This window comes from Bufo gargarizans, chromosome 1, assembly GCF_014858855.1.
Source record: "Bufo gargarizans isolate SCDJY-AF-19 chromosome 1, ASM1485885v1, whole genome shotgun sequence".
Lineage (NCBI taxonomy): Eukaryota > Metazoa > Chordata > Amphibia > Anura > Bufonidae > Bufo > Bufo gargarizans.
In genome coordinates, this window is record NC_058080.1 from 573,626,687 (window position 1) to 573,647,083 (window position 20,397).

The 20,397-nt window shown below is 43.4% G+C and overlaps 2 protein-coding genes across 3 annotated transcripts in view; both read right to left on the minus strand.

Moving 5' to 3' along the window:
* Positions 1-809, minus strand: part of HIP1R (huntingtin interacting protein 1 related) — a 163,564-nt gene extending 162,755 nt beyond the window's left edge. The window contains exon 1 of the mRNA XM_044275716.1: positions 595-809. Coding sequence (XP_044131651.1) covers positions 595-687 — 93 coding nt within the window. The 5' untranslated portion in view covers positions 688-809. The remainder of the gene's footprint in view (positions 1-594) is intronic.
* Positions 810-11,939: 11,130 nt separating this feature from the next.
* CCDC62 (coiled-coil domain containing 62) overlaps positions 11,940-20,397 on the minus strand; it is a 50,785-nt gene continuing 42,327 nt past the window's right edge. For both annotated transcript variants that reach the window (XM_044275717.1, XM_044275718.1), the window contains 2 exons: positions 12,980-13,093; positions 11,940-12,639 (listed from right to left, as the gene is read on the minus strand). In XM_044275717.1, coding sequence (XP_044131652.1) covers positions 12,559-12,639; positions 12,980-13,093 — 195 coding nt within the window. In that variant the 3' untranslated portion in view covers positions 11,940-12,558. The remainder of the gene's footprint in view (positions 12,640-12,979; positions 13,094-20,397) is intronic.

The following is a 20,397-nucleotide window of genomic DNA, read 5'->3' on the forward strand; positions in this document are numbered from 1 at the left end:
GTTACAGATAATACAAACTGATCCATTCAGGACGGTTGTATTATTGCAACGGATCCATTTTTGCAGATCCGCCTGAAACGCGAGTGTGAAAGTAGCCTAAGAGTATTGCAGGTTTGGTACTGGATAACAAAATTAGAAGTAATAATATTATTCGAGACATCACCAGTCGTACTACAAGAATATATGAATTACAGCAATATATACAATAAGAACAGAGACCCTTTTTCCCAAAGGAGCTTGCAATCTAATTTCCCTATCTCAGAAATGATTTAGAGACAGCTGCAAAGGAAGCCATCAGAGAAAACCAGAAGAAAGCCTAGAAACCCCAGGAGGAGCGCACAAGGTCCAGGCAGATGTGGTCCTGGGTTGGATTTGAAGTCAGGAAAAGTCTATTAGATGGTGCCACTACAAGCCCAGATCTGGCTGGCACTGACACTTCACTCCCTCCAGTAATATTACCGATGTAGCAGGGCCGAGTCTGACATACTGGTGGCTGTAGCTTTACTGCAGGTAAGGCTACAGCGTCATTACCAGCCCTGACAGACACGGAGGCTAGAAAGCTCTGCTCCACCGCGCACTATGTCACGCACTCACCTGGTTCTTGTCAAACTGCTCCCTCTCCGCATCCAAGCCGTGACCGGAGCGCCGGCTCAGCACCCGGGAAGGCACGTTCTTAATGGAGTTCATGGCGGAAAACTGACAGACTCGTCTCCGCGGCCGGTGTCTGCTCACCTACTCCTCCTGACTGCGCCGCGCACTACCTGACCAGCCGCGGCCCCGCAGGATGCTGGGTAATATCTCTCAGAGCTACAGCAGCAGCAGTGGGCGGGGCTGTGGGACCTCCAACTAGGCGCACGGTGACGTCATGACGCACTGTTGTCACCTGCGTAAATATTTACCATGCCAGAAATCCGGCGACTGCTAATGTACGTGCGGAATGTACAAGGAGTTTACCCGCACGGCAGTGATGGGAACTCGCTAATGTTTGCAAAAATTGTTTTATAAACCTTCACAACTGGTATGTCAGCTGTTTATGCCAGGATGTGTGCTCGCCTTTAACAGCCAGGGCTTCACAGGCACAGGTGACGACCTGCCACACAGTCTCATGTGTGATATGCTACCTACAATAGTAGCAGGGGGGTGGTATTTAGTTGGTTTTATGGCGGATGTTAGGTATTGCAGTGTTTTCCCATCAAGCATACCGGTCTGTCCTGATCAGGTGCTATAACTTGCAGAAGAACCCTGGCCTGAGATCATGGCTCCTTGCCAGCATATTACACTTGAAGTATTGGGCTGCATTCTTGTGCATTCTCACTTGTGACGCTAGCCGCCATTGTGGGAAGTTTGGCGAGGATGGGCGTCTTCGTTTGGATTTCGGCTACAGCAATGCTGCATTTTGTGCTATTGTGAAATTGGAGGTGCATGACGTTGGGGCCCCATACAGCAGGCATCAGCAACCTTCAGCACTCCATCTGCTCTGAAACGACAACTCCCATCATGCACACTTGGCTGTTCTTGTAATTCCCATAGAAGTAAATGGTGGATTCTGGTAGTTGTAGTTTAAGAACAGCGGACGTGTCAGAAGTCGCCAGTTTCAGACAAACGTGCTCGAGCCCCTGCACAGAAAATGATGATTGACATGGGCCTGCCTGCCCGTTCTCCCTTCCCCTTCCTCTTTTTTAGACCTGGCATGAGCGGGGTAGAAGTTGCAGATTCTGCTGCAACATAGCGTGCGACAGAATCTTCGCCACGCCAGCTATATACTCCACAAAAGTGCATATATCTGTTCGTAAATGACCCCCATTATGTTTATGATTTCAGCTCACTCTTTGTATCTCATACATCTATGTACTTTCCGTTTTATCTGGATTGGACTGGTTGTGATATAGATGTATGTATGTATACTTATTTACATTGCTTTTTTTTTATAAACCCTTTCTTAAATTAAAAAAAAAAAACTAATTTTGACCGTGTGAAAGTGGCCAAAAACTTATCCCACAGCATAGCTAACGAGTGTCTGGTAGAAAATTTCACAATGTGTGGAGGAACCCAATTGCAATAGAAGTGGGCAGCTCAAGACCACTATAGACTAGTGGATGGACAAGGTAGACCAGATTTGCCGTCTTGAAGAACTTGGTAGCTGGGAAGGGAGACAACACAGCACATTTTTGAAGTTATGAAGTCCCAGGAGGGCCTTTCGGGATAGGGGGACTGAATAGGGATACTTGTGATAAGGAAGAATGAACCCCTTTTATGTTTCCACAGATGGACAATATCTAGTGCCGTTGTAGCGTTGCATTACCCTACTTTGTGAGATTTCCCTAGCTGCTGACTTCCTGTCGCACCGGAAATGACGTGTGGAGGCGTTCCTTAGTTTTGACGATATCCGCAAAAGGACAGTTTAGGGAAAATCTCACTGCGTTCATCAGCACACCGGGACACTGCGCATGTGCCGGAGAGCCGAAGTTGGGAAATATTACAGCCCATTGCGCAAGCGCGGATAACTCCTGAAAATCCATCCGATCGCCGTGTCTGCGCAGTGTGGGGGTAGGGAAAAATTACGTCCCAGTGCGCAAGCGCCGAGAGTAGTATAAATATTTATTTCGCAAGCGCTGCTAACCCTTTGCTGGAGCTATATGAGAATAGCTCCAGCAAAGGGTTAGCAGCACTTGCGAAATGGATATTTATACTACCCTCAGCGCTTGCGCACTAGGAAGTAATTTTCCCCTACCCCCACACTGCGCAGAGGCGGAGATCGGATGGATTTTCAGGAGTTATCCGCGCTTGCGCAATGGGCCGTAATATTTCCCTACTTCGGCTCTCCGGCGCATTCGCAGTGTCCCGGTGTGCTGCTGAACTCCGCAGTGAGATTTTCCCTAAACTGTCCTTTTGCGCATGCGCAGATCGTCAAAACTAAGGAATGCCTCCACACGTCATTTCCGGTGCAACATGAAGTCAGGAGGTAGGGAAATCTCACGAAGTAGGGTAATGTAACGTTACACTGTTATGGTCCTTATCTAAGGTCTAAAACTTGTTACTTGCTCAATGTCTTAGTCCAGGCATGCTCAACTTGTGGCCCTCCAGCTGTTGCAAAACTACAACTCCCAGCATGCCCGAACAGCCTACAGCAGGGCATTGTGGGAATTGTAGTTTCACAACAGCTGGAGGGCCGCAGGTTGAGCATGCCTGTCTTAGTCTATGCCTGAGTATGTTAGGCTTGCACTGACAAAGGGAGGGGATACCTAGTTTTCCTCCCCTTACCTCCCACCTAGGCTGCTTTCACATCAGCGCTATCTATTTCCGTTCTTCTGTTCGGTTATAGGAGCAGAAGAATGAAAATCACAGATTTGGCATATAACAAGAATGGAGATCCCATTGACTATAAAGGGATCCATTACGTTTCCGTTCAGGAGAATGTTTTTTAGTGGGGCATGCAGGACTTTTCTTTCCACTATTTTTGACAAATTCTGTGACAGAACTGAGCCTCTGACGCAAATTTGTATGTAGCCTAAGGCTGGGTTCACATCACGTTTTTGGCCTACAATTAACAAACATTGGGGAAAAAAGGATGCACTTTTTCATTCTGCAGTGTCCATCAAAAAAATATACGTTACGGTATACATTTTGTATTTACCATGGATCCCTATGGTGATGGATGCCACTGTATGGCATCCATCGGAGGCATCCAGTTGACGTATACGTTTTTTGTATACATTAAACATGACACAAAAATGTGATGTGAGCCCAGCTTTAGTTGGATGAGGGTCCTCAATGAGATTTCAACTCGTATTCTGTAAATACAAAGTCAAATATATATATAAAGGGATTCAGAGGAAAGGGGAATAAGGACGGAGAGGGAAACGTGCGGGGCAGGGAGCCCTCTGTTAGTCTAGGTCTACACGATGCCATTTGTCGCGCGACACATTGGGCACAACTACACTGAAACATGTCGCGCGACAATTTTTATAATGGTAGTCTATGGTGTCGCACTGCGACTGCAACGCGACAGTCGCAGAAAAATCCATCTCGAATGGATTTTTTGCAACTGTCGCAGTATGACACCATAGACTACCATTATAAAAAATGTTGCGCGACATTAATGTTGCAGTGTAGTTGTGCCTTATTGTCACGAGACAGATGTCGTTGTGTAGACCTAGCCTTACACCTGCAAATCTGAGCGGCCATTGCCGCAGTTGGCTGCACGGTTTTGCGGGTGAATCAGCTGTTTTACTGCAAATTGAAATTTGCCGGCAATGCGTCTGCATCAGTTTGGCCTAAAGCTGCACTGTAATGTATCTCACACATGTGGGGCAGAGATTAAAACCAGCAAACGCCTGTCCGATATGCCCTCTTCTCAAAGACTTTATACTCGCACTTAACAAATACAATGAATGATTACCACAGAAAACCTTGTCTAAAATGTAGACAATGTAAATTTAAAGATACAGTCTAAAGATGCATCAGATTCATGGTGGCTCAGGCAGGATGATACATTTGGTGCACGCCTAGAAACTTTTGGCTAACTTTATCCACTTACCATCGGTTGACTTTACAACAGAATTTTGTGCCCAAAAATATTGTGAATAATGGTGCATCATAAGCCATGTTCCTTCTGCAGACGAGGTGCAGTAGATTATCCTTTAGTGCTTACTTGCGTCACAAATATGTCTAAAATTAGATGTTCTCAATTGCACCAAATTTAGGGTACTTTCACACTAGCGTTTTTCTTTTCCCGCATAGAGTTCCGTCACAGGGGCTCTATACCGGAAAAGAACTGATCAGTTTTATCGCCATGCATTCTGAATGGAGAGCAATCCGTTCAGTTTGCATCAGGTCGTCTTCAGTTCAGTCGTTTTGACTGATCAGGCAAAAGAGAAAACCGCAGCATGCTACAGTTTTATCTCCAGATCAGTAAAAATGTAGAAGACGGATCCGTCCTTGCAATCCATTTGTGAGACGGATCCGTCTCACAAATGCTTTCAGTCAGCGGCGGATCCGACGGCCAGTTCCGACGACGGAACTGCCCGCCGGATCACACTGCCGCAAGTGTGAAAGTAGCCTAATAAGCACCAATTACAGCACAATGCAGGCACAGCCGCATTAGTGAATGTGGGCCAGTGTCCTGGGCCTACCTAAACTAAACACGTCTTTCTGTATGGCTCTGTGTTCACTGAAAGTAGCCAGAGCAAAGAGCAGAAATTGGATACGGCCAAGGTTTCCTGATGCAGTTTTGAAAAATGTAGAATAATTTTTCTGTAACAACCGCTTTAAATGCATGAAAAAAATACCTGCATACAGCTGTTATACAGAAGACGACATCTGGGACTGACTTTCAGTGTAATGGAAAACATATAGCTACTATCTTATTTTGCCGTATGATGGTGCTTTCACAAATGGCACTTTTGGAGTTTTTGTGACAATTTTTATACATTCTTTTGAGCTAAAGATAGAAATGGATTCAAAAGCGTGCGGAAATATAAAGGAAGGACTTATATTCCTTTTTGCTTAGTGGGGTGTCACACAGCTTTTTATGATTGATGTAGTTTTTTGAGCCAATGCCAGAAGTGGATCCAGCAGGAAGAAGTATAAGTAATTTCCCCTTCCTTTCAAATTCTCATTTCCTGCCAACCCAAACCTGTCCGTGGTAAAAACAGCCACAAAAAGCTGTGTGTCACAGTCTGTTTTTTTTCCTTGTTAGACCTTTGAGCCACCAAAAGTCAGGGCTCTGTTTAGGCCAGTAAAGTTCTTCAACCATACCCTTATTGACCTTGCTTTGTGCTCTAGAGCAGGGATCAGCGACCTTCGGCACTCCAGGTGTGGTGAAACTACAACTCCCAGCATGCACACCTGCTTGGCTAGAGAATGGAGCATGCTTGGAGCTGTAGTTTTACAACAGCTGGAGTGCCGGAGGTTGCTGACCACTGCTGTAGAGCATAGTCATGCTGTAACAAACAAAAAAGGGCCTTCCCCAAGCTAGAAGCATTCAATTGTCTACGGTTTCTTGGTATGCCAAAGCATGGTGATTTCCCCTTACTGGAATTATGGGGCCTAAGAAAACTCCTGGAAAGACAACCCCATGGCATTATCCCTCCTCCACCATACTTTACAGTGGGCACAATGCAGTCAGGAAGGTAACACTCTCTTGGCATCCACGAAAACCCAAACTCCTTCATCAGACTGCCACATAGAGAAGTGTAATTCCTCACTCCACAGAACATGTTTCCACTGCTCTAGAGTCCAGTGGCGGCTTTACACCACTCCATCTGACACTTGGCATTGTGCTTGGTGGCTTGAATGCAGCTGCCCAGCCAATAAAACCTATCCCATGAAGATCCCAGCGTACAGTTATCTTGCTGAAGTCGATGCCAGGTGAGGTTTGGAACTCTGCAGTTATTCGGTCAGCAGAATGTCGGTGACTTATGCACTACTCCGCTCAGCACACGCCAACCCCTGCTATGTAACTTTACGTGGTAAACTTTGTGACTGAGTTGCTATGGTTCTAAACACTTTCAATTTGCAGTTACCACTCACAGTTGATCCATAAATATCTAGGAGGGAAGAAACTTGCTGCAACGATGGCATCCTATTATAATACAACTTTCATATTCAGTCATCTCTTTAGAAGAACCCTTTCTTTCACAAAGATTTGTAAAGGCTGACTGCATGGCTAGGGGCTGGATTTTATACACCTGTGGCAATGGGCCTGAATAAAACAACTGAATTCAGTGATCGAGTAAGGGTCTATATAGTGTATATATGCATAATTATGTGGGTTATCGGTATTATCTGATACTTGTGACAGCCCAGTGCCATGAGTGGAGTGGTTCTTACTGTTAGGGAGGGTAAAATTGGGTTCACAATTCCACATTATTTCAGTATTTTTACATGGTCAGCGAATTCCTTCTGAATCCCCTTCTGGTTTTGGCTCAAAAAGCTGCATGAAAACTGCCACAAAAACTGCAGCTGTGTGTGAAACTGCCCTAAAACATACAGTGAGCAACAGAAGTATTTGAACACCCTGAAATTTTGCAAGTTCTCCCACTTAGAAATCATAGAGGGGTCTGAAATTCACTATGTAGATGCATTCCCACTCAGAGACAGAATAAAAAAAAATAAGGAAATCACATTGTATGATTTTTAAATAATTTATTTGTCTTGCGCTGCTGAACAAAAGTATTTGAACGCCTGAGAAAGAGCAAGAATTCTGGCTCTCAAAGAACTGTTACTGCGCCTTTATAAAGTCCACCTCTACTCCACTGATTAATCTAACTTAGTAGCCCCTGTCTGAGCTCTTTAAAGACCTCTGTCCACCCCACAGTCAGATGCCAACTACTACCATGGGCAAGACCAAAGAGCTGTCAAAAGACACCAGAGACAAAACTGTGGACCTCCACAAGGCTGGAAAGGGCTACGGGGCAATTGCCAAGCAGCTTGGTGAAAATAGATCAACTGTTGGAGCAATTGTTAGAAAATGGAAGAGGCTAAAGACGACTGTCAGTCTCCCTCGGAGATGACATGAAGAGAGCTGGGACCACAGTTTCAAAGGTCACTGTCGGCAGTGCAAGACAAATAAATTCTTTAAAAATCATACAATGTGATTTTCAGAGTGGGAATGCACCTACAATGTGATTTCCTGAATTTGTTTGTATTTTATTCTGTCTCTCAGAGTGGGAATGCACCTACAATGTGAGTTTCAGACCCCTCCATAATTTCTAAGAGGGAGAACTTGCAAAATCACAGGGTGTTCAAATACTTCTGTTCCTCACTGTATATGCCTAAGCTCAGGGGGCCTGTCATCAACTCAGACAGAAGATTGTAATAATAGGTTCCTTTAAAACTCTGATGGCAAAAGAAATGCAAACAGACATTGGAAGTGTTGCTCAATTACCAGTTAGAAAATAAAAGAGATGATTTTATAGGTTTTGAATAACATCAGCTTTATTTTTGCCTGTATTTTTATTTTGTTTATTTTTTGCATTTTAGACTAGGGCTACACGGTGACGTGTTGTGCGTCAAAAAGGGTACAACAACACTGAGACATTTGTCACGTGACATTCATTCATGACATAATATTACTAATATACAGAGCATTAGTGTAGTCTCACCTGGAACATGCTGTTCAGTTCTAGGCACCAGTTCTTGAATAGGATGTCCCTGACTTGGAAAAGGTACAAAGAGAAACAAAACTGACAAGGGGCATAGAGGATTGTATATATGAGGGGAGACTAAAAGAATTACCATATTTTTTGCTTTATAAGACGCACCACAGATTTTAGAGGAGAAAAAAAAAAGAAAAAAAAAAATTCTGCAGACCTCAGATCAGACCCCCATAAATATCAGGACATCACATCAGACCCCCATGTCAGAACCCTATCAGCCCTCCATGTCAGTCCCCCAACAGACCTTAGAACAGCCCTTTTCTTTCAGACCCCTATCAGCCCTTTTCTTTCAGACCCCTATCAGACCTTTTCTTTCAGACCCCCTATCAGATCTCAGATCAGCCCTTTTCTTTTAGATCCCAGATCAGCCCTTTTTCTTTCAGACCCCCCATCAGACTAAAATAAAAAAATTCCCTTACCTCTCCTGCGCCGCGGCCCCGCTCCGGGACCGGCATCACGCTCCCCTGTCTTCTCCGGCCGACACTGCACTGTCACCTGACTGCGTGCAGAGTCAGGTCATAGTGTGCGCACTACATCCTGATGCTGGACGGGGTCAGGACAGTGGAGCGCGGGCCCTGGCAAGAAGACCAGGGAGGGTGAGTATCGGAAGCGCTTGTAGCGCTTCTTCCCCACTCCCGGCACCTAATGCATACTAGTGAGCGCTTCCATAATAGGAGTCTTATAAAGCGAAAAATACGGTACATTTAGTGAGTTTACATTTTTAGTCTTGGGAAGATGCATCTAAGGGAGAGGTGACAAAATATACTGTATGTGTATACTGTACCTAAAATATATAAATGGTCCCTATAAAAAATTGTTACAAGTTAAACCCAGTCCCCCCTTCCTTTCTTTTTCTACCTATGTGACTATGAAATAAGTGACATTCTCCATCCAAAGGATCACATCAAAAATCTTAAAATAATCAAGTTTTGCTTTATGTTAAAGTCCATCTGTTTAAATCCAAGACCAGACTAACACATTTCCTTACATACATAATATGTATACAATATCTGGCACAAAATGCCAATATAGTAAAAACAGTATGTACAAAAATACAAATATGCAGAACAGTTTTTATACATGATTTAGGGTACTTTCACACTATGAAGAATCCGGCAGGCAGTTCCGTAATTATTTTTTTTCCGGATCCAGTAGACTTATTTATTGAAATACCGGATCCGTCTTTCCGGTATCATACGGAAAAACGGATCCGGTGATGTGGTAATTTCTGGAACACTTGGTACCGGATCTGGCATTAATACATCTCAATGGAAATGAATGCCGGATCCGGCGAGTGTGGTAGTTTTCCGGGATTTTGTCCAGAAAACAAAAACCGCTGCGGTATTTTGTCCGGTCAAATACTGTACAAGGGACGGAACAGGAAGACATCCTGATGCATACTGAACGGATTCTTTTGGATTCAGAATGCATTGGGACAAAACTGATGCGTTTTTTTTTCTTCCTGTATTGAGACCCTATACCAGATTTCAATACCGGAAAAGAATAACGCTAGTGTGAAAGTACTCTTATATATCTTCTTACTTTCTTTGAGGAAATAATGGTATATGAAGCTGAGGCTTTATTGAATGCCCAAGGAATATTCCTGCAGCTAAAAATACTCTGCAATACTATAATACTATGCCAAGTGTCACAAATCTTTAACACTCTGAGGTAATCATAGTCTTTTAGTACAATCAAATAACATTCTGAAGGAGTCCATAAAAAAAAAAAAAAAAAAAAAAATTATATACAGTGGATATAAAACGTCTTCACACCCCTGTTAAAATGTCAGGTTTCTGTGCTGTAAAAAAAAAAAAAAATGAGACAAAGATAAATCATTTCAGAACTTTTTCCACCTTTAATGTGACCTATAAACTGTACCACTCAATTGAAAAACAAACTGAAATATTTTAGGTGGAGGGAAGAAAACAAAAAAATACTAAAATAATGGGGATGTGTTCAGAATTAAGCAATCACATTCAAAATCATGTTAAATAGGAGTCAGCATACACCTGCCATTATTTAAAGTGCCTCTGATAACCCCAAATAAAGTTTAGCTGCTCTAGTTGGTCTTTTCTGAAGTCGCATCCCACAGCAAAAGCCATGGTCCACAGAGAGCTTCCAAAGCATCAGAGGGATCTCCTTGTTAAAAGGTATCAGTCAGGAGAAGGGTACAAAAGAATTTCCAAGGCATTAGATAGACCATGGAACACAGTGAAGACAGTCATCATCAAGTGGAGAAAATATGGCACAACAGTGACATTACCAAGAACTGGACGTCCCTCCAAAAGTGATGAAAAGACGAGAAGAAAACTGGTCTGGGAGGCTACCAAGAGGCCTACAGCAACATTAAAGGAGCTGCAGGAATATCTGGCAAGTACTGGCTGTGTGGTACATGTGACAACAATCTCCCGTATTCTTCATATGTCTGGGCTATGGGGTAGAGTGGCAAGACGAAAGCCTTTTCTTACGAAGAAAAACATCCAAGCCAGGCTAAATTTTGAAAAAACACATCTGAAGTCTCCCAAAAGCATGTGGGAAAAGGTGTTATGGTCTGATGAAACCAAGGTTGAACTTTTTGGCCATAATTCCAAAAGATATGTTTGTCCCAAAAACAACACTGCACATCACCAAAAGAACACCATACCCACAGTGAAGCATGGTGGTGGCAGCATCATGCCAAGGGGCTGTTTTTCTTCAGCTGAAACTGGGGTCTAAGTTAAAGGGGTTCTGCACTTTCAATTAACTGATGATCTATCCTCTGGATAGATCATCAGCTTCTGATCAGCGGGGGTCCGACACCCGGGACCCCCGCCGATCAGCTGTTTGAGAAGGCAGCGGCTCTCCAGCAGCGCCGCGGCCTTCTCACTGTTTACCGCCGGGCCACCCGCCCACTGACGTCACGACTTGTATCAACTAGAGTGGGCGCGGCTAAGCTCCATTCAAGTGAACAGAGCTTAGCCGCGCCCACTCTAGTTGATACAAGTCGTGACGTCAGCGGGCGGGCGGCCCGGCGGTAAACAGTGAGAAGGCTGCGGCGCTGCTGGAGCGCCGCTGCCTTCTCGAACAGCTGATCGGCGGGGGTCCCGGGTGTCGGACCCCCGCCGATCAGAAGCTGATGATCTATCCAGAGGATAGATCATCAGTTAACTGAAAGTGCAGAACCCCTTTAAGCTAGAGGGAATTATGAACAGTTCCAAATACCAGTCAATATTAGCACAAAACCTTCAGGCTTCTGCTAGAAAGCTGAACATGAAGAGGAACTTCATCTTTCAGCATAACAACGACCCAAAGCATACATCCAAATCAACAAAGGAATGGCTTCACCAAAAGAATAAAGTTTTGGAGTGGCCCAGCCAGAGCCCAGACCTGAATCCGATTGAAAATCTGTGGGGTGATTTGAAGAGGGCTGTGCACAGGAGATGCCCTCGCAATCTGACAGATTTGGAGTGTTTTTGCAAAGAAGAGTGGGCAAATCTTGCCAAGTCAAAATGTGCCATGCTGATATAGACTCATACCCAAAAAGACTGGGTGCTGTCATAAAATCAAAAGGTGCTTCAACAAAGTATTAGTTTAAGGGTGTGCACACTTATACAACCATATTTTTTTTTTTCTTCCCTCCACCTAAAAGATTTCAGTTTGTTTTTCAAATGAGTTGTACAGTTTATAGGTCACATTAAAAAAAGGTGGAAAAGTTCAGTCATGGATCTGCACAGATGGCTTCACACCGATAATACAACCGCATGCATCCGTTCAGAACAGATCCATTTGTATTATCTTTAACATTGCCAAAACATGTGCCGGTGTGTCGGTGAAAACGGATCTGTCCCCATTTACTTACACTGTGTGTCAGGACGGATCTCACAAACGGAAAGCCAGTGTGAAAGTAGCCTAATTCTGACGTGGAAGCCCACAGGAGCGCTGCTACCTCTTTAAACTGCTGCTCAGTGGGGTGCCAGTATTCGGACCCTTGCTGATCGGATATTGACTACCTATCCTGAGGATAGCAATGTAGAGAAATCTGCAGCACTCGTCCAATTCAGTCAATGGTGTTTTATTTAGTAGTTACGCAGCATACATAGTGACATGGCAGTTAGGCAGCATACATAGTGACTTGAACAGTGAATATGGATTTATCCCACTAAGGTGCTTGGAATGCTGCTTATCTTTCTTTTCTATCCTGAGGATAGGTCATTAATATCTTTGACTGCGCAACCCCTTTAAGTGTGCCTATAGTCTGAGAAATCTTACAACGTCGTATTAACAAGTCAGAAATCTTGATTGGTGCGAGTCCAGGTGCTAAGACCTCCACCAAAACTAAGAGGTAGAGGGCTGTGTCACTTCAGCTGAGATTGAAACTTCTCGACTTATCCTCTGAGAGGCAGGGTTAAGGTTACCATCAACTGCCCAAACTCTCCTGTTTATCTTCTCTGCTCCCTGTTTCTGGAGGATTAGTATATAGGACGCTTTCCGTTGTATACTGTAAAGAGACAATGAATTATAGCTTTTATAATATTGCAAGTTAATTTTACCGAATACCATTTTGTTAAATAAAGATCACTAGAAATTAATCCAAAGCAGAACACTGCTCTATAAACGAATGAATTATAATGTTTGCCCATTAATTTACCATTGCAAGCAAACCTTGAAAAAATGGGTTGTAGGAACAGAGAGACCAGATGTGCAATGTAGAAAACTTTATGAACATGGAGCACACAATTATGCCAGTGGTTCCAAGTTTTGTAATATCCAACAATACAGCATCTCAGTAGTTCCAAGGGTGCTGGACTATGAAACAGTTACTGTACATTGTTACATACCATTTGGCTAGAGTTGCCACATGGGTCAGAGATTAACGAGCCAAGTTCAAGATCTGCAACCATCTGACGTGACTTTGCCAACAGGTTTTGCAATTTAGTTGTTGGGGAATAAATCTGCCATATAAATAGAAACAAGATAGTTTAACATTCTGGGCAATGTAAAGAGTATTATTCTTAAATTCTTATTACAGGTAAAAAAAAAAAAAAAATAGGATCAATTTGATACTTCCCACCATACCTACTAAACCTCTTACTATTTCTGTCCTTTGCACCTTTTTTGTTTTCCATTGTTGGACCATACCAGGAATATAGACCTAAAGAGCTCTGATGCCCTCCTACTTCACCCAGGCAGGGAGGGCATCAATCAGCCCCTGCAATCTAGTCCTGCTTGGGTAATGAGCCAAGCACCATACAAAGCATGGTTTTTAGCATTGCCCCAAATAACTAAAAAAATAATAAATAAAGATATCTATTCTTGTGGCAGTATCCTGGCAATTCACATACTGCCAACATAATACACAACAATTTACAGCCAGATAATAGATGTTAGGGTACGTTCACACTTCCGCATAGAACAGCCTGCCAGAGTTCACCAGATCCGGCCTAGCAGAGAACAGCCTGCTGGATCCTTTTAATGCAAGTGTGAACCTACTATTACTGTTAACCATATTTACCAAAATACTGTATAGTTTCTGGCGCTGGAGGCTGCCTGAAACAGCTGATTGTCAGGGAGTGGGGTGTTGGGCCCCCACTGATCTAATATTGGTGTCCTGTCCTGAGAATAGGTCATGAAAAGCTAAGTCCTGGAAAAATCCTTTATGGCAATTTCTGATGGTCCCCTGATGTCTAAAGGACTGAAAAGGCCAAAATTAAATATGCTTAAAGCAGCATTCCAACAATTTTTTTTATTCTCTGACCGGTTAGAAAAGTACATGATGTAAACTGTAGTGACGGTAATCTTCTTAACAGTGAATGTATTTCTAAATTATCCCCTCCCTTCTGATCCTCAGCTGTGTCATGTAACCAACACTCCGACTCTCCAAATAACGCAGCATCTTATGAATCTATGTATTCCTATGTACTGCTCAACGTCAGTCTCATAGGAATGAATAGAGAAGTAACTGACTTCCTGTCCTGTGTCAGTTGGAGAAGCAGAGTGCTGGTCACATGACACAGCTCAGGCTCAGAGGGAAGGTTATAATTCACAAATACAGTCACTGGTGAGAAGATTACATTCACTACTGATTACATCATAACATCTAACAGGTCAAAGAATAAAGCTTTTTGTGGGAGTGCTACTTTAATCCTATGTTCCTCCAGGAGATAAAGGAAACCAAAGATAGCTGCTTAGTCCAATCATTGCTGAAATATGCAAGTTTGGGCACTTTAATGCTGCACTACTGTACAAACGTAATTATTTTTTTGTCATACATATTATGCTACAAATCTGATATTATACTATTCAGCACAATATAAGATTTCTTACAAGTACAATTTGTGAACTGCTTTTTACATGTGATTTATTTACAACCGTTTTAGTTACAACTCTTTATTCATCAACCAGCTTCAGGGTTATTGCATTTAAAGGGGTATTCCCAACTCATACATTGCTGGCATATCACTAGGATATGCCACCAATGACAGATAGCACAGATCCCACACTCTGAGACCCACTCTTATCTCTAGAACAGGCCCCAAAGTGAAAAGATTGCATACACTGCTACCTCTGCATTCACAACTATGAGACTGCCAGAAATAGCCAGTGCTCAGTTATTTTCGAAACTCCCATAGTGAATGGAGTTTGGCCACACTTGTGCTATCCTTCACTTTGGGGGGTCCGTTTTGGAGACAGAAGCGGGTCGCAGAGGTGGAAACTGCACCAATCTGACATTTGTGGTATATCCTAGCAAGATGCTAGCAATGTCTGGGATGGGAATACCCTTTTAAGTAGATAAATTCTTAACCTGTCACTAGGTTTGGGGCCACTAAACCACAGCACGACCTTATGAAGCTGGGGTTTAGCTTTCTAAAAGATGCCCCTGAGATGAATCCAGCCATTTCAGATGCAACAGAATTGTGCAGATGGAGAAGAGGACACCTGGCTTCATTGCACATGCCCTGCTGAATGAGATGTACTGACCTCCGTTTCACCCGCACAATATACATGGGTCCAAAGCCAAATGTGATATCTCCAAATGCATCTCTGGTAATACTACTCAATGCCGAAACAGCTGGTTGTGACAGAGACCTCTTTAGAAAAGTGTAAACCCCATCTACATAAGGACATGCTGGGGGTTTAGTGGCCCCAAACCTAGTGACAGGTTCCCTTTAAAGTGCGCTTTCTATGTAACTGAAATAAGCATTAGATTTAGAATGTAAATCTGTTTTCCCTTAGTCCCGTGAACAGCAAAAGGCATATGGAGATATGTTGTGCTGCTGTAAGGGAAGCATTCGATTTAGAATGTAAATCTGTTTTCGCTTAGTCCCGTCAGCAGCACAAGGCTTCTCCTGATGATATTAGTCAGTCTGCTAATAAAGATTTAAAATACAAAAAGGGGAGGGGCACCAGATATATATAGTGTTCAGGTGTCAATTAAAAGTTCCATCTCTCCTATCAGCCCGCAATGTGGAGAATTCCCCATATGTTTTGCTGCTGTAAGGGAAGAACATATTTTTAATAATTGCTACAAACAGCAGTTTTAAGTGAAAGCAATACCTACGAACAGTACATAAAAGAAAAAGCAAATTACCTTCTACAAACAATATTTGACTTTGTGAAAAGTAAACTAGCTGAAATGTGATAAATTCATATCTAATATACCTCAGAGGTTTTATTTCATGTACCTGTATCAAGAATTTGGCTACCGAGCAAGTCAAATAGTAAAAAATTAACAAGACGTAACATGAAGGTCAGGTGAATAATAACAGAAAGATAACACATGCCATTTTTAAATCTGATCTAAATACAAACAATGTACTCATAAGTCACTAGCTCTATAAAAATTGCAGCAGAAATATTTCCAACATTTATGCAGGCCACTCAGGTCAGAAGAAAGTTGATATTACATGTGTATGGGGGCACCTTTACCATTCCCCGTCAACATACTGTTGCTGCCTTCTCCCCATTTAAATAAACATGACTGAATAAACATGCACACTTATGGTAGATAGCTGTCCACTGTGTACGACTGTCCTTAGTTTCTTTTCACAAACTTACTGTAGCAACCTGGGTAGGTGTATTACTGAGCAAACCCATTCTGACATTTGTCAGAATAACTTCTTGTTTACATAAATAGTTTTCAAGTGTCTCTTAAAGTGCTAAATTGATATGGGGAATTTTTAAAATTAGTTTTGAGTCTAAATTGCCATAATTTGACAAATGTCGCTTGATGTTTGATAAAAGAGATTTTTGTGAACTCACCTGTAAAATCTCTCTCTCTCTCTCTTTATTCATTGGGGGACACAGGATCGTGGGTATAGCTTGCTGCTGCCACTAGGAGGCGAAACTAGGCTGAAAGCTGTTAGCTCCTCCCCTGCAGGCTATACCCCCTCCAGCCTGGAGAGAGCATATCAGTTTGTGCTCCAGCAGTAGGAGAAGCAGAATTAACTGAAAAACAACCAGAACTGCACACTGCCATAAGACTGAACCAAAACCAGTTCCCAACTGGCAAATCAGGACCCCACTTGCCGTATAAAGAAACATTGGGTGGGTGCTGGGTCCCCCAATGGATAATGCGAGAAAGAGATTTTACAGGTGAGTTCACAAAAATCTTGTTTTCTCGCTCATATCATTGAGGGACACAGGACCGTGGGATGTCCTAAAGCAGTCCCCAGGGCGGGAACAACAACCGTCAAAAACTTACTCCCTCATGGAAGTCACTACACTGCAGCCTGTAAGACTCTGTGGACAAGAGCAGCATCCGCCGAGGCTAAGGAATGCACTTTTTAAAATTTTGTGAAGGTGTGCAAGGATGACCAAGTCGCTGCCTTACACAATTGAGACGCAGAAGCGTGGTGGAGGTGCGCCCAAGAAGCCCCGACCTCTCTGGTAGAGTGAGCCGTGATTCCGGGAGGAGGAGGACAGAAGTGTAGGAAGGACTTTCAAGTTCGATAGTAAATCTTGGAAAATTAAGGCTTCCTCGCCTTAACCCCTTAGGGACCCATGACGTACCGGTACGGCATGGTTCCCTAGTCCTTAAAGGGGTTGTCCGGGTTCAGAGCTGAACCCGGACATACCCTTATTTTCACCCCGGCAGCCCTCCTGAGCCTGGCATCGGAGCATCTCATGCTCCGATGCGCTCCCGTGCCCTGCGCTAGATCGCGCAGGGCACGGGCTCTTGTGTTTTCAATAACACACTGCCGGGCGGTAACTTCCGCCCAGCAGTGTGTTCGGTGACGTCACCGGCTCTGAGGGGCGGGCTTTAGCTCTGCCCTAGCCGTTTTACTGGCTAGGGCAGAGCCAAATCCCGCCCATCAGTGCCGGTGACGTCACCGGGCTGCCTGTCAGCTCCATAGAGAGCCCCGGTACGTCACCGGAACTCAGAAAAATGCCTTTGCCCTGCGCGATTTAGCGCAGGGCAAAGGAGAGCATCGGAGCATGAACTGCTCCGATGCTCATGTCAGGGGGGCTGCCGGGGTGAAAATGGAGGTATGTCCAGGTTCAGCTCTGAACCTGGACAACCCCTTTAAGGACCCATGACGCACCAGTACGTATAGTTCCGGCGGTGATCGGAACCAGGTGCCTGCTCAAATCATTGAGCAGGCACCTTGGCTAAATGCGCGGGGCGGTCCCGTGACCCAGATCCAACCCCCCCCCCCCCCCCCGGTGTCGGCGATCGCTGCAAACCAAACGTCTATTCAGGCCTGCAGTTTGTGGCTTTTACCTGGTGCGGCGGCGGTGGTGCCATCGGATCCCCATGTGGCTGTAGGGGGGACCCAATGGCATGGAAGGCAGCGTGATGCCTTCCTTAGGCATCTGCGCTGCCTTCCGGTGACGAGCCTGTGAGATCCAGCCCCCTGGATCTCACAGGCCGGAAGCTGTATGAGTAATACACACAGTATTACTCACAGCCAATGCATTCTAATACAGAAGTATTGGAAAGGATTAGACCCCCAAAAGTTCAAGTCCCAAAGTGGGACAAAAAAAAAAGTAAAAAAAAAATAAAGTTGAAAAAATAAAGTTTTCCCCCCAAAAATTAAAAGTTTGAAGTGAAAATAAACAAAAACTTTATTTTCCCCAAATAAAGTTTTTTTTGTAAAAGATAGGGAAAAAAAAGTATACATATTAGGTATCGCCGCATCCGTATGGACCGGCTCTATAGACATATCACATGACCTAACCCCTCAGATAAACACCGTAAAAAATAAAAACTGTGCTAAATAAACAGTTTTTTGGTCACCTTACATCACAAAAAGTACAACAGCAATCGATTAAAAAGGCGTTTGCCCACCAAAATAGTACCAATCTAACCGTCACCTCATCCCGCAAAAAATGAGCCCCTACCTGAGACAATCGCCCAAAAAAATAAAAAAATTATGGCTCAGAATATGGAGACACTAAAACATTTTTTTGTTTTAAAAATGCTGTTATTGTGTAAAACTTACATACATAAAAATAAAGTATACATATTTGGTATCGCCACGTTCGTACCGACCGGCTCTATAAAAATATCACATGACCTAACCCCTCAGATGAACACCATAAAAAATTAAAACTGTGCTACATAAACCATTTTTTGTCACCTTACATCACAAAAAGTGTAATAGCAAGCGATCAAAAAGTCATATGCACCCCAAAAAAGTGGCAAACACTCATCTCATCCCGCAAAAAATGAGACCCTACCTAAGATAATCGCCCAAAAACTCAAAAAACTATGGCTCTCACAATATGGAGACACTAAAAAATGATTTTTTTTTTTGTTTAAAAAATAATATTATTGTGTAAAACTTACATAAATAAAAAGTATACATATTAGGTATCGCCGCATCCGTGACAACCTGGTCAATAAAAATATCACATGATCTAACCTGTCAGATGAATGTTGTAAATAACAAAAAATAAAAACGGTGCCAAAACAGCTATTTCTTGTTATCTTGCCTCACAAAAAGTGTAATATAGAGCAACCAAAATCATATGTACCCTAAACTAGTACCAACAATACTGCCACCCTATCCCGTAGTTTCTAAAATGGGGCCACTTTTTGGGAGTTTCTACTCTAGGGGTGCATCAGGGGGGCTTCAAATGGGACATGGTGTCAAACAAAACAGTCCAGCAAAAAAATTCCAAAAATCATATGGCATTCCTTTCCTTCTGCGCCCTGCCGTGTGCCCGTACAGTAGTTTACGACCACATATGGGGTGTTTCTGTAAACTACAGAATCAGGGCCATAAATTTTGAGTTTGGTTTGGCTGTTAACCCTTGCTTTGTAACTGGAAAAAAATATTAAAATGGAAAATCTGCCAAAAAAGGGAAATTTAAAAATTGTATCTCTAATTCCCATTAATTCTTGTGGAACACCTAAAGGGTTAACAAAGTTTGTAAATCAGTTTTGAATACCTTGAGGGGTGTAGTTTATAGAATGGGATCATTTTTGGGTGGTTTCTATTATGTAAGCCTATGTAAGTCTAGTGACTTCAGACCTGAACTGGTCCCTAAAAATTGGGTTTTTGAAAATGTCAGAAAAATTTCAAGATTTGCTTCTAAACTTCGAAGCCTTGTAACATCCCCAAAAAATAAAATATCATTCCTAAAATGATCCAAACATGAAGTAGACTTATAGGGAATGTAAAGTAAACTATTTTTGGAGGTATTACTATGTATTATAGAATTAGAAAAATTGAAACTTGGAAATTTGGTCAGATTTGCAAAAAATGGCCAAGTCCTTAAGGTGAAATAAGGCCGAGTCCTTAAGGGGTTAATCATGGTCCGAATGACTGCATCAGAAAAACCCCTCTGTTTTAACAAGAAGGTTTCAACAGCCACGCTGTTAAACGTAGCGTATCTAAATTGTGATGGAAGACTGGGCCCTGGGAGAGCAGGTCGACCCTGAGTGGAAGAGGACAGGGAGCGTCCCCCAGAAGAATGAGCTCTGAGTACCAAGCTCATCGAGGCCAGTCTGGGGCGATCAGGATCATCTGGATGTCCATCATCCTGATTCTGCGCAGAATCCGAGGTAGGAGCGGTAGGGGTGGGAACACGCAAAGGAATGAGAAGCCGCCCCACGAGAGCATCCACGCCGTACGCCACCGGGTCTCTTGCGCGAGACAAGAAGTCTTCGCCACCGGATGGTTTCCATCGGAGTCCAAACTGCCCATCAACATCCTGGAACTCCGGGCTATCTACCTCTCCCTTCGCCAGTGGACCCCCCTCTTGCAGGGTCGTCGATCAGAGTACAGTCGGACAACGCCACAGCAGTGGC